Source organism: Equus caballus, chromosome 1, assembly GCF_041296265.1.
Source record: "Equus caballus isolate H_3958 breed thoroughbred chromosome 1, TB-T2T, whole genome shotgun sequence".
NCBI lineage: Eukaryota > Metazoa > Chordata > Mammalia > Perissodactyla > Equidae > Equus > Equus caballus.
Genome location: NC_091684.1, coordinates 12023261 through 12041271, shown reverse-complemented (window position 1 = coordinate 12041271; position 18011 = coordinate 12023261). Strand labels below are relative to the sequence as shown.

At 46.1% G+C, this 18011-nt stretch overlaps 1 protein-coding gene across 36 annotated transcripts in view; it reads right to left on the bottom strand.

Annotated features, from left to right (window-relative positions):
- Positions 1-18011, bottom strand: part of FGFR2 (fibroblast growth factor receptor 2) — a 103045-nt gene that overhangs the window by 65249 nt on the left and 19785 nt on the right. For 18 of the 36 annotated variants that reach the window (XM_070264123.1, XM_070262679.1, XM_070263073.1 and 15 more), the window contains 2 exon segments: positions 11288-11554; positions 10345-10422 (listed from right to left, as the gene is read on the bottom strand). The exons of 9 other annotated variants lie outside the window; for them this stretch is intronic. In XM_070264123.1, coding sequence (XP_070120224.1) covers positions 10345-10422; positions 11288-11554 — 345 coding nt within the window. 36 annotated transcript variants of the gene reach the window in all.

Below are 18011 nucleotides of genomic sequence, written 5' to 3'. Positions count from 1 at the left end.
GGTCCCTGGAGATGGACTGCTTGCTAGATTACGTCCATTAACAGGCAAAAAGTGTTTCAGGCACCTTCTCCCCCTGTTCTTAGCGCCAGGATATAAGTTCACGTTGAATCATGTTTTAAAATGCTACTTTATATACACAGTGACTACACAGACAATAACAACAGCTGAGTCCTCCCAAAACATACCATTTTAGATCGCCACACCTATCAAGTGACCACACATACAAACAAGTGCTCAAAGGCCATATGAACTTATCCACTGGAGCTTTACTTTAAAGAGGAATCAACGGTATAACTTATTACCCTAATAGGATAAAATATTTCAGGGAGGCATTACTAATTTCCTAGCACATTATATGACAAGCCAGCAAACCACATCACTAAACATATCTTAAATTTTAAAATGGAAAAAACTTTTCTCTCTCCATTGTCATTGCCATATTTCTACCACATGCCTAAGCGGATCACTTAAGAGGCTACCAATTAAATTTTATGGAAAGTTGTGCCCTCTATATGGCTCTCAAAGTCATAGATACTAGTGATTTTTAACCTCAAAAGAGATAAGTTTTTAAATTGCCAAGTGAAGGACATTTTATCTAAATAAGAGCCATAGCATCAATCCGGAACATGGCAGCAAATTCTTCATGCCTGATCATAATGGCTAATGACCACTATTGACTGAGTGCTGCTTATTTGCCAAACACAGCTTTAAAAACTCTTATACACTTAACACATTAACCCTGACAGCAATCCGATGAGAAAAGCACCATTATATTCCCTGCTTATAAATGGAGAAATTGAGGCACAGAGAAGTTAAGTAACCTGCCCACCACTATGAGAAGCCAGGAAGAGGCACAGCCAGAATGTGAGCCAAGGCAGTTTGGTTCCAGAGCCCACTGTGTTCACTCTGCTCCAGCCCACTGCAAGTGAGAACCAGCTTCTCCAAGGGGTGGGAATCCACACCCTCAACCACTCTGATTTATAAGACTGATGCGTGTGTGGCCTCATGTAGACATCGCCTATGTCCCACCACCTTGACACTCACACGAGCGGAAGGATCAAGAAGATGCAGCGTGTCCTGATAAGAAATCCCAGCTCCGTCATTTACAGCATAGCTATAAAAGGTCCAGGACAGACAGCCTGGACCAAAGGTACCCACCCTCCTTTATTACTACCCAGAACTTTCTCTGAAATCTAGCACAGCAATTAACTTTTCACTGGTATGTTTCTGCCTTAGCAAACAAGTAACCAAAATCCCTGTGTTCCCTTAAAAGCATCCATCCATGGGGACTAGAACATTCTAGAACATTCTACAATATTGAAATTCCAGAAGACCAATTCCTATCTCCCTATTTCTGATGAAAGTCAGACTGAGCAACAGCACTCACACTCGGCAAACCAGAAGCAAAACAGGCCTAGGCAGGGGTTTGTCTCCGACACGGATTTAGAAGTCTGCTCCTCTATACTATAGCTAGCACAGCTCGTTCCTGGGGGGTAATGATCCCCTTCACTTAACAGCCAGATGTCCACGGCAGAATTAGGAACTGGAATAACTACGTCCAAGACACCTACCCCTATTTGCCTCACTCTTGCTCTTGAAACCTGCTGTAAAAGGTGCAGCTGGGATTTCTTAACAGGATACGCTGTAGCTTCTTTATCCTTCTGCTTAGGTAAGCATCAAGGTGGTGGGATATAGGTGGTGTCTACATGATGCCAGGACAGAGCAAAGTGAGGCAAAACGGGTCAGTTGGGTACACCACAGAGAGAAAGGCCAGAGGGAGAAGGAATGTGGCTGCATTCTTCCCTCTCAATCTAGTTGCATCGGCAATGAGTAGACAACTGGTAGCCATCAGGCTTTGAATGTCAAATGCCCAGAGACACACCTCTTCTTTTGAGGGCTCACCAGGGAGTACTTGGTGCCTATTTATCCCAAGACTCCCAGGGCCTGGCATATACTGAAACAATTTCAATAATCTTTCATTTTAAAAGCTTCTACTTAGAAAAATCCATCCACGGCCACAGCCACTAAAAAAGAAACTATTAAGAGCACAAAATAAATAATGAGCTTCGTTGCTACAGAAAGAGTTTTATAAATCTGACCTAAATGAAAAGCATACCTCGTGCTGTCAGGTGTCCGTACTCATGTCATTTGTTTAAGTAAACACAATAGCCTATTCATGTGAATTAGCTAAATATTAATGCAGTAACTCTCTCAGCATCAATTATGGCTAGCTGATCCTTTGGAATGTCTTGTCTTTTTTACATAAAAGAAATCAACAGATATGTGCTTATATACCATGAGTCATGATTTTTATGTTCCCTAAAATGTCAAAAAGTAGGATTTAGCTTAAGGAAGGAGGAATGTTGCTCTGTTCCTCTCTCACTGGGCTGAGCCATCAGTGAGGCTGCAACCCAGGCAGGGATCACCCCAGACCACGTGGGCCCGCACGGTCCTAGTCTGTGGCAAGAGCACACTGGCATCCAGCACCTTAGTCTTGGCACCTAAGGAATGATTTAAGAACAAGGTTGAAAGAATTCTGCTGGAATTTCTGGCAGGTAGCCACTTCCCTGGGGTGAAATTTCAATCATCAAAACTGCACCCATAAAATCTGCTCATGCAAAACAGATGCACAGCCATGCGGCAGGGTATGGGCACCACGCTTCTCATCTAAAGTCTCAGAGATCCGAGGTGGGTGGGGCTTCGTCCAGTCTAATCAACACAGTAGAAACTGAGCACTTACCTGGCTAGCTCTTGAAACCTGAATTCACAACATTCTCTTCCTGAATAACTGTAAATCATGACTCACCAGAAAGGGTCGTGGAGCCAAGTTTTTGCGGTTCCCTGTGTGACAGTGATGGACGACCCTCAACCCCCTGCTCGACCCCACCCTGGGTGAGTGCTAACATCACACAAGACACCACCATACTTCGGTGACTTAGGCCTTCCTTTAAGATGTCAAGCTCACGAATTTTTTTAATGAGGATGCTGCTGGAGGGGAGGAATTATTTTACTATTTTACAATGGCTCTTCCTGAAATAAATTAGTTTTATGTGAAGCATGAAAACCCTGGAAAGTCTAGAAAAATAATTATACAGTCTTCCCTTGGTATCCGAAGGGAATTGGTTCCAGGACCCCCACAGATACCAAAATCCACAGTTGCTCAAAGTCCCTTGGCCAGCCCTCTGTATCCGTGGGTTCCACATCCACGGAGTCAACCAACCAGATTGTACACTGTAGAAAGAGCCGTACTGTGTTCCCTCCATCAGTGGCCTCATGTCCTCTGCAAACTCTTCATGTTTTCAATACTTCCTGCCATTTTTGCATTCTGGACATATGGAAATGCCAGCGCCCCTCAAGAACTACAACACAGCTGGCAAGAAACAAGGACCAGGCTCCTGACAAGCTCCTCTACCTAGGAAAGCCTTTCATTCCAAGGCTCCAAAGAGCATTAACAACTTTCATTTGGAGAAGAAACTCACTTACATTAATGATCTACAAAAGCGGAGATGACCATTGCACACAGTAGGTGCTCAGTGCAGATGTTCACTCAACAACTTTAAAATGAATCTGCAAGCCAAGATCACATCATGTCGCTTGAAAGAAGTGTATGGCATCCACTCTGTAAATCTTCCCTGGCATAATCTTAGAGACATGTGAGGAGTGGGTTTAAAGTCAATTAATAGAGGAGAAGTTGTGGTATAAACCTCCCATGGTATAAAAAATGAATTATACCAAATCAGGAATAAACAAGTTGACCGAGATGGCAGGTGTGGATGGCCCCTTCTGCTCCGGCATTCGGAGATCTTCTGATGGTGTATGTAGCAAAAGAACAATGCTCCGCCATTAACTAATGAGCAAGTTAAAGGAACACTAAGACCTAGCCAAAATAAATACATAAAATCCCATCATCAAGGTTAAGTATACCCACTCATTATCATTTTCTACACTGAAACAGTTATTGCACACTAGTAGTAATGCTAAGTAGGATTTTAATTTAATACAGCAGAAGTCTCTTAAGATGTGGCTAGTTAAACAGATTTATAACCCCACAGAGACCTCCCTCAAAGTTCCCTCAACATAGCCTTTCTTTACCAACTCCATCCCACAGCGAAGATTCACCACTCATTCTCTGGGTCACCTCTCTGTTATTTATGTGTGTTTCCATCACCACAGTGTTTCTGTCCTGAAATATATTCCTTTCGATGTCTGATGACCAACAAGAGTTCAAGACCCGGAGGGTACAGCTTGAGCTGGCTTCCGACTACAGAGTAGGTACTCAATTGGATGGATGGATGGACAGGCCAGAGGAACAATCGATAAAAGCTTGAGCTATAAAATGAGGGCGTTAACCTGAATGTTCTGATAAAGTCCCTCCCAGTCCTAACATTCTTTCCAGGTACCTATATGCTAGGCAGATATTGATTCCGTCAATAAATGGTAGGATTAGAGGATTTATTTTGACCCTGCAATTTAAACTTAATGAGAAAACATAGGCTGTTGAGCCTGCCCCAGCAGAAACACTTGCATATCCCAATACTGACATCTAAGGTTTATGGTCTCCTCTCTCTCTGAAACCAAAAAGAGAATACAGCCTGGTGGTTTAAAGGAAAAACATGGCATCATATTACCACTGTACCAAAAGGGACCTCAGTGACCATCTGGCCCAACGGCTGATGTGATCAATGTCATCCAGAAAGGTTAAGTGATTTGATCAAGGTCACACGGCCAGAGGCCGGGCTGAGGCTAGACTCAAGTCTCCAGCTCCCTGAGCAGTGCTCTCTCAACCGCTCCAGGCTGCCCTTTGAACTCTCCCATGGTAATTAAGTCAAAAGTTCAAGATTTATGTGAGTTGTGGACACTGATGACTGCCAACTGTATTTTTATTGATGCAAAAATTTTTTAAAAACACAGCCTATTTCAGATCCTAGATTAAGTCTCACAAACTCCCTAAAGCCCCACTAAGGCCTCTGTCTTAAGTCTATAATTAGGACCTTTAAAAATATCACTAATCAGGACATTTGAATGCTTTGACCCCTGATGGGGGGGTATCTCTAAGAGCACTACCCCCACCCTTACCAGCAGACTACAGTTCATGTTTTCGGTTTCGCATAAACTGAGAGAAAATGAATCTAACAAAATATGAAGATGCAAGTGAAGCTGAGATTCTAGGGGGCGGGGGGCTTTATTTGAGAAATCTCATGAAAACAACAACTTGCTGACCAGCGAGGCATTCAATAAGAAATACATTAAAACAAACCAGGCAAGTTACCCACATGTGAAATGCCTGAGGCCCCTGGGAGTTCCCAGGATCTGCCTTCAAAAGTCCAGTCCTTGGTTATGCTTTGACCAGACAGGAGGCCAAGAAAGAAGAGATTCAACCGGTCTACTGGATGGCACACCATCCCTGCCCTTGTGAGAAAACTGCCAAACTAATTTATGATGAGGTGTTCGTGACAAAGCCATTTCAAAAAATTTAGGAAGCAGGTCGGCCCCGTGGCCGAGTGGTTAAGTTCGTGCGCTCTGCTTCGGCAGCCCAGGGTTTCACCGGTTCGGAATCTCGGGTGCGGACATGGCACCACTCATCAGGCCACGCTGAGGCGGCACCCCACATATCACAACTGTCACAACTAGAAGGACCTGCAACTAAGATTCACAACTATGTACTGGGGGGACTTGGGGAGAAAAAGCAGAAAAAAAAAATTTAGGAAGCTTGTATCCTTTTTTTCATTTGTTTTTTCTTCTTTCCCAATTTCTAGAAACTTCAACACAACTAAGAAACCAACATTTACCAACTCAGATACCATCTCTACCATGTAAAAGTCCCAGGAGAGCAAGGGTGACTGCAAACTTATTATCAGCAGGTTAATCAACAAAAGGAGTTTGCAGTCTCGGGCCAAGTACCTTCATTTTGCCTAGGTCCTTTCAAAAGAAGTCGCCTTCTCCCTGACATGGATCATGGGCACCTGCAGGTCTCAACAAGAACAAAACCAAAATAGAAAACTACCTTGTCTCTCTCCTCACTCAACAGAAAGAACCACTCCAGCAGCAAGAATCTCAATACAGCTGTCTCACTAACAATTCAATCAATTCTTTTGTCAATCAATGATCTTCCCAAGAACCAAGTCTCGAGCGCTTCAGAAACATTAATGACTTAAACACAAGAAGGAGGTAATAAAAAGTATACCTTGAGAAAATGGACATACATGGCTCCTTATTTGCTGCCTGATAACCCATTAAGATACCTACTAAGTGGGGAAGGCAAGGACCAGTTATGATTTCCTATGCTAACATATAAATTCTGCACCTTAGAAAACCCTCAACCTGGATGCATTTCAAAAATTAGCATTTGAAATTGCAACTTTCCGTCCGGAGAAAGTCTGTTTCATGAAAGGGCATATGTAGCAGCATTATTTCCTGGCAGCCAGGCTTGTAATGACATCACGGCACTGTTCTGCTCAGGGAAACATCTAGCGCTGGTAAGGTGTGAGGTCATCAAGTAGTCAGCTGCTAAAATATGACCGGAGAACGCCCTTCACATCTGTGATGGAAGAACTTGACTTAAAAGCCGGGGGTGGGGTGGGGGGGGTCAGATCAATCAAATCGGCCCCATTGCAGGGATTTTCAAAGCATGTGCGACAGGATGTTAATAGATGCTATATTTTAAAAACGGTCTTATGGTCAGTAACTTTGGAAAATCCTGGGAAAAGACAAAATTGAACAGATGTTTCACTACAGAACTTCTCAGAGCTTGCATTATGCTGTAAGTCTCCAAGAAAGGGTCACAGTATGAGGTATTTTCCAAATTCATTTCAAAATATAACTCATTTTTGGCAGGCAATTATTCTGGACTAGGGTTCCGAGGGATACTCTTTGAGAAACACCAGTTTATTCTCTTAATGTACGGACCAAACCTGAACATTGCTCTGTTTTTAATGAGATCCATAAAAGATATGTATGAGGACTATAATTCCACAAAATAGTCACTCAACATCCAGGTGAGTCTTGCCCTCCAGAAGCAGTCTACTGGGAAAGGAAGGTCTGACATACTATGTGGTACTACCTGTGATGCAACAGAACACATGAATGCTCCAAATCGAGCCGTTCGATCTGCCTGTGTAAACGAGGAAATGCTCTAGAAAGGAGCCCACTTTTGAGCTGGGTCTCGTATGACGACATAAGAGTTAAGGCAACCTTATATTATATATATATAATATACATATATAATAATATTGTAGAACATTTCCATAAAAATCAAATCAGGCCTTGATGTTAACGGATGCTAGTTTCATGGCCAAAATTCAACAATCCTGCGTTAACTTTTGACTATTATTTTTGCCGCTGTCTTTGGCTACCATGCTTTTTGCATCCTGCACGGAATCTAAGAAGAACTCCACTAGGCAGATAAACTTGACCTCTTACAGTTAACCACTAAAATTAGATAAACAATAATCTAGCAGAGCAGCAGAGGGAACAACTTGTAATATACTTTTTAAGTCGGAAGATATAGATCTACCCACCCAAAAAGAGAAAAATGCTTCTCAGAAAAGCTCAGAAACATCACTGTCAGCACAGGGTCACCGGAGCATCATGTGTTAACCTCACTGAAGCGGAACTTTCAAACACACCCCAGTGGCATGTCCAGACAATCAGAAGGCAGCCAAGGAATCAATCTGGACACATGAGTGTTTGCCAGGTGGCTGAAAATGCAAAGAATTCGATGCTTCTACAATTTTCCCTATTAATCGGGTCAGGCATTTGACACTTGAGGTGGCGAAAAATTGTTTTAATGGCAGCATCCCCTTCCCCACCTTGCCAGTTACCCTGGCCATGGCATTCCTCTGTCCACACAGGCCACAGCTGCTTAATCTCAGCCGCCCCAGGCTGCAGCTGTGAATCAGACCAGCCTAATCACACTAACAGATGGCAGAGGCCAAGTAGCCAGCTAAGAACCGCTCTCACTCTAAATCGCGTCTAATATTTCCCAGGTTCCAAAGAGAGGCAGTGTCCGACACAGCGTCTCCCTGGCACAGCTAACACCAGCCCTTAATCACCGCAGAGCGCCCATCTCGGGGCAGAGCGGGTGTCATCCGAGAGCTAATTACAAAGAACCCCGGTTGCAAGGTGAACGCATGGCAACCCGTTCGGCGTGGGCCAGCATTCATCAAATGGAGCGCTCTACAACTTGGCCCTCCTGCACAGGTGGCCAGGCCAATTGCTCAGGGTGGAAACGCGGAGGTCCGCGGCAGTCAATCAACAGGGAGATTCGGTTCCCTCGGCCTGTTTGTTATGTAACCTATACCTTGCTGTGACATTTTATTACTTCCTGTGTATTCGTGTTAACATGCTATGAGGCAGGGCACTGAGCCCCAGGACAGTGTACTCCCAGGCGTGCCAACACAACGCAGCTCATGGAACCTGATGCCTCAATCAATACCAACGGCACCCACGTGCAGGTATCACTTTAGAGCTGTAAACAATTGTACAAGCATCCTCCCTCCGCCCCAACCATCACCCCGGGTGCTGGCAGAGGGGCGCTGCGATTCAACACGCAACAGGCTTTCGGGTGAACTCCAACTCTGCGGTTTGCTCCCTGAATCACGAATTTCCAATCAATAAAACAGAAACAACTCCTCTCTCGACCTTATTGGGTCGTTAGGGACACTGACTGAGACAGCAGCCAGCACAGAAGCCGCCCAGAGCAGGCTCTCAACATCATGGCCAGGGTCATTGCCTCCCCTGCCGGGGCCAAAGAACTAAGAAGTGAGTGATGTCTTCTGATGTACCAGTGTTTTATTACTAAATAATAATAACTTCATTAGAGGGTTGGTACAAATGACAGCAGAAAACACATTCATTCACCTTATTTTCCACTGTTTTATGAACTAGATCTCTAACAGTAAACTCCTGTTCAAGGCAGAGCTGCACGTGTGAATTCCTAGGCCAGCGGTTCTCACACTTTAGTGTGATTCAGAATCACCCCCAGCTTCTAATTCAGTGGGTCTGGGGTGGGGCCTGAGAATTTTCATTTCTAACAAGTTCTCAGGTGATGCTGAGGGTAGCGGCCCAGGCCCCAAGCTTTCCCTTGCCAAAAAGAGAAAACTACATAAACCAAAATATTTCCCTTTTTGCCCAAGCTGCTAGGAGACTGAGGGACAAATCCATTTCCCCACTTAAGCAACACATTATCCACAGTATCACAGGTGCCTGACAACATCGATTTTCTCTTCTTCCTCTAAAAAGCCCTGAGCCTATTTTAGTAAATAATTGTCTTATTATTTAGGCCTTATTTAAATTTATTAAACTAAAATCCTCTCAAGAAAATGTTAGAATATAACATCTAAGAACGCCAGTGACCAACATAAAATCACTTTGGGAACATTCCAGCCATGTTATGGAGAAATAAAACCAATGTTATATTTTCTCTATTTATTGAACAAACACAAGCACTTTTTTGAACACTGTACAAATATGAGCTCACCTAATCCTAACAACCCCATCAGATACTGTTATTATTCCCATTTTACAGTGGAAGAAACTGAGGCACAGAAGTTAAATTACTTGCCCAATTTCACCCAAGTCAGAAATGGTGGAGGATTTGAACCCAGGCTGCCCAGCTCCGAGAGGCCACCGAACAGAGGCCTCCCGGGTGTCAGCACTCGGTTGTTAACTGCCTTTAAAGAAGAAAACAGTACTCACTGGCCCCCTTTTATATCTGCAAAGTCGGGCACATTTCCCTTATTTCTGCTTAGCATGCAATACTATTTTTAAAGGCCCGGGTTTCTCAACCTCAGCGACTGACATTTTGGGCCAGATCACGCTTTGTTATGGGGCTGACCTCAGTGTAGGATGTTTATTAGCAGCACCTCTGACCTCTACGTACTAGATGCTACCAGCATCCCCTCTCCCCATGTTGAGACAATCAGTCATTGCCGAATGTCCCCCCAGGGGAGGGGGAAGGAGGAGAAACACCCCCAGTTGAGAACCCCTGGGCTAAGCCAAGCACCGTCAACAGTTATGAAGAAAACCAGGATGTCATGCGGTTCCACTAGCTTCAACCTCCAAATAGTAAGAAACCAAAAGGGAAAGAGAAAACTAAAGAAAGACGAGTCAGAACTGCTTTCAAAAGTGAGTGACTACTGACACAAGAAGGACAAACAGTAGAGAAGGGTGTACAGTAACGCTGGTTTATTCTCTGATTTGAGAGTCAGGAGAAGAGATACAGCAGAGAAAGGCGAGGGCCACAGGACGCAGCATCCCAAAGAGCCGACGGAGAAGACAGGTTAGAGTCGCCACTCCCACCAGGCTCTGCTCTCTCGGGGACCTTCAGAGACGGCCATTACTTACTCTTGTTGTTACTGCTCTCACTGACAAAATCCTCGGAGCCATCTGTGTCGTCCTCGTCATCTCCGGATGAGATGGCATCTGTATTCAAAAGAACATATCCACGGTTGTGTTTTCGCAAAGCAAAAGGTCGCAATCATCTACAACTCAGTCCTTCTGGACAGGAAACTCAACAACCCAGGAACCCAATGCAACAAGTCCGAGAACTGTGTTTAGTTAAGATGGTTTTAATGGCTTAAATTTTCTCTCCATGATGACAGTTGGTCTATATTACGATTCTCAATGTTTTCTGCTTTCACATTATTTAAACATGCTATAAAATTGGATATACTGGAACTGGACTTTAAGTTTCAAACAGTACTCAAGTCCCCAACTAATTTACTGATTGTGTAATATCCAAAATTCTTTCCAACACAACCTTTCAGCGCTCAGGGTTCCCTTCAAGAAAGGAATTAGTCCCTAGCAAAACTTAGCCCCTGTGTGGCCTTCTGACCATTTACTAACGTTCTGAAAACAAAATTTTTAACTCGGCCACAAATGGGGCCTGAGCAGTTCCCCTCACTGCATGGAAGAAAAAATCAAGGCAAGAAACTCTAATTTTAATAAAAGTAATCAGAAATCTTCAGCATCCAAACTGCAATCCTATATTCTAAATGCCAAGGATGCCAGTGGTATGGGAAAAAGACATTTTTACTTAAATAAAAGTGTGCTGTCTCAAATGAAAAATGTTACTTTACACCCAAAAATCCTCTCATTTTTAATGACCAGCCTCTGTAGTACACCAGGTCCTGTGCAAGAACTTCAAAAACAGATCAAGAAGAAACTGTGAAGCTCTGTGCCAGGCGTCCATTTAGCAGATCCCACTATGATTTCACCTGTCCGATAAAATTTTACCCAGAAAACAGCTACAGAGAAAAGAGAGCAGAGGGCTCGCAGGCCGACTCACCTGTGACATTGACCATGAAGTAGACAGTCTCACTGTCTACGGTCCTAGCAGCAGTACAAGCATAGAGGCCGGAGTCTCTAGGCGTGGCACCTTTTATCTGCAAGTACTCCCCAATAAGCACTGTCCTATTGCTGGGCCCCAAGTGTACCCCATCCTTAGTCCAACTGATCATGGCGGCATCTCTCAACAGGCAGCGCAACTCTAGCGATTCCCCGGGCGCAGCCACGTACACTTCTGGTTGGGAGATTTGGTATTTGGTTGGTGGCTCTGCAGAAAGTGGGAGAGAGAAGATGGAGACAGATGGGAAGAGGAGAAGGAGAGAACGTCCAACAGAGGTCAGTGGAGGCCCGTTCATTCCCAGGAGAGGCAGTTCTCGTTTTGCAAATGGCCCCAGCAGGCATCCACCTCTCCCTGCACCCCAGGAAGGGGCCCTCGGCACAGAGCAGACCCAGGATCTGAAACAACAACCAGAGGAAGCACCCAGCCAAAGCTGCCCCCAGAGTTTCCACAAACCGAAGGGCTTTAAACATAAACCCAAAACCCAGCATAGAAGGACAGTGTACAAGAGAACTCTTAAATCAATTGCCAGTCCAACGCCTGCTTGCGCTGTAACATCCAAGAAATTCTATTTTTGTGACTATTTTTAAGGATGATTTCCAATTTTTTATTCAATATAACTGCATGGTTGTATGTCTAACACATACATACACACACACACCCCCCCATATTTATTTGTGCTAGACTTTGTTGATACAAATCCAAGCTCCTTAAAATGAAATGCCTCCAACTCAAGGGAAGCTAGTGGGTCCTTCCACAAAATTGTTTGCCATCTGAGTTTTCATGAGCTCTCAGGCTCAGATTAGAATTTTGCTCATCTAGAGACTTAATTCTGAGCTGGGACATGTTGTTTTCCTTAAAACGACAAAAGCCTCGAGGCCTGAGCACCAAAAACAAGGAGTAAAATGCTCCAGACAGCCGAGAGGAGGTCCATTTAAACAGATCCTGAAACGAAGCCGCTGGGCACTGCGTGCCGGACGCTCCGTGTGAAGCTGGATCCCTCCCTGGCCGCCAGCCCCCACCACATACCCCGGGTTCCAGCCTCCTCAGGCCTCTGCCTGCGTCTCCTTTAGGGCTCCTCCCTCCCTCTCCTCCTTGCTAAACCCAATTCTTCCTTCAAGGCCCAAATCACGCAGTCTCCTCCTGAACAAGAGCCATCAGTCCCCCTGGCCCCAAGTGAAGTGGGTCTCTCTCTCCTCATACGTCAGCTCCTGGGGATGCACCACATTTCTGATGAACATGTCCTGTCTCCCAAGGACTGAGATTTCAGGGCTCCTTGTGCCTCCCCCCATCCCCGAGGCATACACAAAGAAGGTGGCCCATGTTGAACATGATCCCAGTCCCCAAACAGGCAGGGCAGGATGGGACCCAAGAGGACCCAATCCATGCAACCTCTGCAAATGCAGGCAAGAAAGAACCTTGAGCCTTTAAGGAGAACAGCCAGAGCCGCTGGCTGGGACTCACAAGGGTCCATGAATCGGCTTTCATCCCTCACAGTGAGAGCTGTGAATGGTACCCGGAGTCCCAGGCCCGGAAAACACAAAGCTTCCTGGCTCTGGGACGACTGCAAATCTGGGCAGCATCACAAGGCAATTGTTTTATCCTTTTGAGCGTGTTCTGGACAAATCTCCCACATAAGACTGAAATAAAACCGCTTCGTGTTTCAGTCCCGCTGTTGAAAGAGTAGCGAGGGCCGCAGGCATGTGGTTCCAGAAATCCTCCTCACCACCACCACCACCACCACCACCACCACCACCGGCCCACACAGGAGGGCGAGGGCATGATATATGCAAAGTGGTCTTAAGCGTCAGGAAGAGGAATACAGCAAGATAGCAGCATACCCAGAGATGGCGAGTTGGGACCCGTTCTAGAGCAGGAGTTGGCAAACTCCGGCCCCCAGGCCAAACCCAGCCATCGCTCGTCTTTGTAAACAAGGTTTTACTGGCACACAGCCATGCTCATTCGTTTGCGTATTGTCTAGGGCTGCTGTTGTGTTACAATGGCAGAGCTGAGCAGTCGCTTACAGCAGAGACCCAAGGGCCTGCAAAGCCTAAAATATTTAGTCTTATCCTTTACAGAAAGGCTGCCAACTCCTGTAGTACAGGATGTTCGGAGAAGACTTCCCTAAAGAGAAGTGAAGGGCAAAGCGATAGTTGAAAGATATTGTTAAGAACTTAGCTGGAAGGTCTTCAGGCCATGCCTCCCAAAGCTAAGCTCTACCCAACGCAGCTGAATTGAGTGACCAATAAAAATATTTTTAACTCTGGATCCTGAGCAGACAAGGGAGAGAAAGAGAAATGTGGGAAAGAGGGTAAGAGCGAGAAGGAGAAAAAAGAACTCAGTTTGGCCCCAAATCTCAGACCATATTCCACTTCCAGCAACCTACCGCCACAACATAAGAATGGATGAGGGCCCCAAAGGCCACCTGGTCCAACCCCTTACAGCAGGAATCAGAAGTCTTTCGGGTCCCTTGTAACCAACAATAATTACCGAAATAGCACCCACGATGTTAGAATGAATTTACATGAAATAATATTTATTAGGACCACATCATGTGATGAGCAAGTCATCAAGAATGTTACGGAATTTGCTTTCCTCTGAGCCAGAACTGGTTACCAAGAGACTGCTGAGCAGGGGAGCAGCTGGACACAAGCAACGCTTCCCTCCATTAAAGGAGAGACTCGGGCTGTGCAGCCAACCTGCTTCTGTCTTGGCCCTCAGATAAGGAGAAGCCATAGAGGCCGTGGATGCTCTATGACTGTTAAAAATGATAAGCAAGACACTTGCAATGATGATACAGAAAAATCTCTCTCCTGACAAAGGTGGAGTTATGATTTCTCCGTTTTTAAAGAAAAACACTTTCATGGAGAATCCTTTCCTTCACCTGAAATAGGTAAATCACAAAGTCTTGCTGAAACCAGGGGTGTCTGGGATGCTGGACCAATGTCACCAAAAAGACACTACCACCTGCCAGTGGCAGGAGGAGGAACACAGCACAGTGAGGACCGTGATTAGTTCAGGTTGGACACACAGAAGATGCTCGATAACCGGGCACTGCCCTGCATGGGAAGAGGACGAAGCCTCGAGTTCCAACGCCACTCTGTTCCTGCTTATCCTCTCCGTCTCAGGGTCCTCCGCTACTAGAAGAGCAAGGACGCCCCCACAACGGGGTATTATTTGTGAGGACCCAACGAGCCAAGCAATATGAACCTGGCTTTCCAAACATATCTTGTTGAGCCCATGACAGTCACTACTGTTGTCATTCTTCAAGGCTCAAGACACTCACCATGATCTCAAGCCCCCCCATTTTCAGAAGATAATCGGACAATATGTGGATTTGTATCTCCATAGATACAAAACAATTTTACTGATGATGGGCTCCGATCTCAACGGGCTGGTGAGAGGACAGTGTACTAAGAGCGGTGTTTATTGCCAGTAAAACCAGGTCAAAACCGTCACCCAGTTTTCCAATTAGATGATAAGCTTCAAGGACAGTAAAATAACTCCCCAAAATACATCAATAAGATAACGATGTTCATCCATAAAATTAAGCCATCTGACCTCCAAGTCTAAAGTCAGTAACTACTGCCATGGTAAATTCAGAAAGCGTGTGTTCCTCCCTCCTCTGAGTGGTCACTCCACAAAAGGCTCATCTCGGGGTGGGGGGCGTCCGTGGTGGTGAACTCCAGCAGAACCCAGCAGTCCCCCTGCGTATGCCAGGAGGACCTCAAGCGCCATCTTAGGAAGAAGGGGGAGTGGGTAAATGAAAGCAATAGAAAGGGGAAAAACAGGAGGAACAGTTCAGGGAGAAACAATACCAAGGAGAGAAGGAAGAGGGTGAGTCAGGGGGAGGGCGAGTGGGGCACACAGCGACGAGGGGCGGAATGCCACATGATCCCCTCCCAGGCCCGCCAAAGGCTCGCACCGCCCAGGTTCCTGCATCAAAGACATCTCAGGCCAAGGTGTCAAGAATACAGGCACTTGGCCTGGAACCCAAAAAGCTGGCTCAGCAGAGGCAGGTCTGTCCCTTCCCCTCCCGTGAGGCCATCTGGGGCTTTGGTTTCTCTCCTGTGTGTGAACCCTTCAGCTGACTTCCCTGCCCATTCTCTGCAAACATGCTTCTCCACTGCTCTGTATACATCTCCCTGGGGGCATCCACCTAACACTGTCCTGCGGGAGCCAAGACAACCCACCAGTTCCCTCTGACATCAGCCAGGCTGCATGCGGATACCCTCACTGCCTGCCTCACTTTGATCAGCTTCCCCTGACACAGGCAGTGCCTCCCCTTGACTCCACCATGCTGCACGGCCTGCTCTGTAAAATATGACGGTTGACACAGGGCAAGGTATTCCCAAGGAGATTTAAACAATACCTTTTATAGCAATATTAACATTTCCTGGATTTATTTTTTCTGCTTCTATAGCATACTTTTTAACCTTCCCTATGTGAGTGGGGGGTGGAAATCCATGCAGAGCGCATGTCCCTCATCTGTTTCTGCCAAAACACATTGGGAGGAAGGTTCCAGAAGTCACTTTGCTACACACCAAATGCTCTTTCAGAAGCTTCCACAGACAGAAGACATTTCCACTTATCTTCCAGAATATAAATAAAATTCAAACAGAAAAGAGAAAGCTGGAAGAAACACACTCGTGTTGGACCTTTTTTGTCACTGTTACCTAAAATTGCTACACAAACAAGGTGACAAGTTTACTTTCTGGGAGGGCTGGGCACGCTTGTTTCGACTTGCTGCAAGCACAGGACTGGCGGGAAAGCTCGGCCGAGTGGCTGCTTAGTTGCGTCAGCCTGAACTTTCTCCCAGAAGTTTCAAACACTTGAGAAGTGCCAGCAGCATGTTATCAGGCAGCTTCTCTTCAATCAACTACTCTGATATTAAAAACATGGAAGAGATGGGCACCTCTACAGCTAGTCAGAAAGTGAAAGGTGAAAGTAACAGCAGCCATCCAGAGTCTGTGTGTCAATCCTGCCCCAAGCTGGGTCTCTTTCCCTCCCCGGAGAAACTCCTCAAGAGCCAACGGGAAAAGAAACTGAGGCAGGGGCTACCTGACTCCTCAAGTCCCTCAGCAGATCAGAGTAGAGGTCATGACCTCTCAGTGTGACATCATGCTGATGTCACTAGCTACAAGCTGCATGTGTTTACCCCTGGGTAAATAAACACAGGGAAACATATCTTCGTAGTGAAGAGAGCCCTGGGAGGGGAAAGTCTTGTAAAAGTGAGAAAAGCTGTGGTTCACGTGCCTCCATTGGACACATCCAGCTGAATTCTTCGCCAGTGTCATCAGGAAGATGTCTTGAGACAATTGAAGCAGCTCGGGAGAGTTCGGAACAGTAAGCTATTTCAGGTAACACTTTATGCTGCCAAACCAGCGATAGCAGCACTTCAGACTGTCACTTTTTATAATGTTTGCCTATAAACTTTTCCCATGTGGTTTTTGAAATGGCGCCCAAATGCAAACAGAGAACAGATGGGAAACCCGCGTCTTGCCCTGTCCAATTGTTTCACGGAGAACGGACGACAGATTTAAACTGTTAAGGAAGAAAAAAAGCAGTTTATGCCAATGGGACACCTATCCACGTCACATAACACAAATGAAGCCTCTTCTGGGTTTCCTCAGGACGCCGTCTTTTCAAAAGCCAAGACTATCACAGTTAACACAGGAACCCCAGCTTCAAGGATGCAGGGGTCACCCATGGAACACATCCCCGAGGCTGTCGCCTCTCAGAAAGTCAGGGGTGTCCAAGCCCTAAACATATTCCTCAGAAAAAAGGAAGAAAGGAGAAAGAAATCCCTAAACAGATTCATCTGGAAGAGAAGGAGGGAAGAAAGAGAGGGAGGAGGAAAAGAGGAGAGGCAGCGCGCCCAGGTGCGCCGCGTGTCAGTGCAGGGGAGGCACCTCCATCCATTGGGTGCTCTGCGCTGCAGGCAGAAACCTGGCCCTCCTGGCCCAGCTCAGGGCTCCTGCGGGAACCAGAATACCAGCATTCGGGGCCAAACTGGTAAAACAGCCTTGGTCTCCAGGTGCACCCCCAGATATCCCGCCACCTGAAGAAGAGGAATAAATATCACTGGTCTGGGCTGCCAATGTTTTGACAGAAAAAACACACAGAACAAAGGTGCAAATGTCACTGCAATGTCACAGTACATGACACACATGGCGAGCAAGCAGCGGCCGATCCTGTCTGCTCTGGTTAGCCTCGGCTCGCCGGCCTGGTCTTGAAGCTGGCCCGTAGCGGCCACCTCATGGACCTGCTAAGAAGTTTCAACGGGCCGATGCCCAACTTTCTGTCCACAGGAAGGGAATACAGAGCGCTCCTCAAGTATTTCTTATAAGCTTAAATGGAGGGAGTGAGTCTGGACAGACAGACACCTGGCATTCAACACAGCTTTTTAGCGACCCATGATGTTCAGCCCAGGGGCTTTAAAGAGCCAAGTGCCCACTTTTCTACGGCACAGTTTTAGTCTACTTGGCATCAAAACTTACCAACAGTAAAATACAAAGGCACTGCGGTCCCCACAAGGAAGTCAGACATGACGGCCCTCGCATGCCCTCCCTGAGGGCTCTGCAGACACGCACACACACACACGAAGAAGACGGCAGTGGCAGAGCTGGCCGCTTCAGCTCAGACAGCCTCAAAGCTCCCCCTGTAC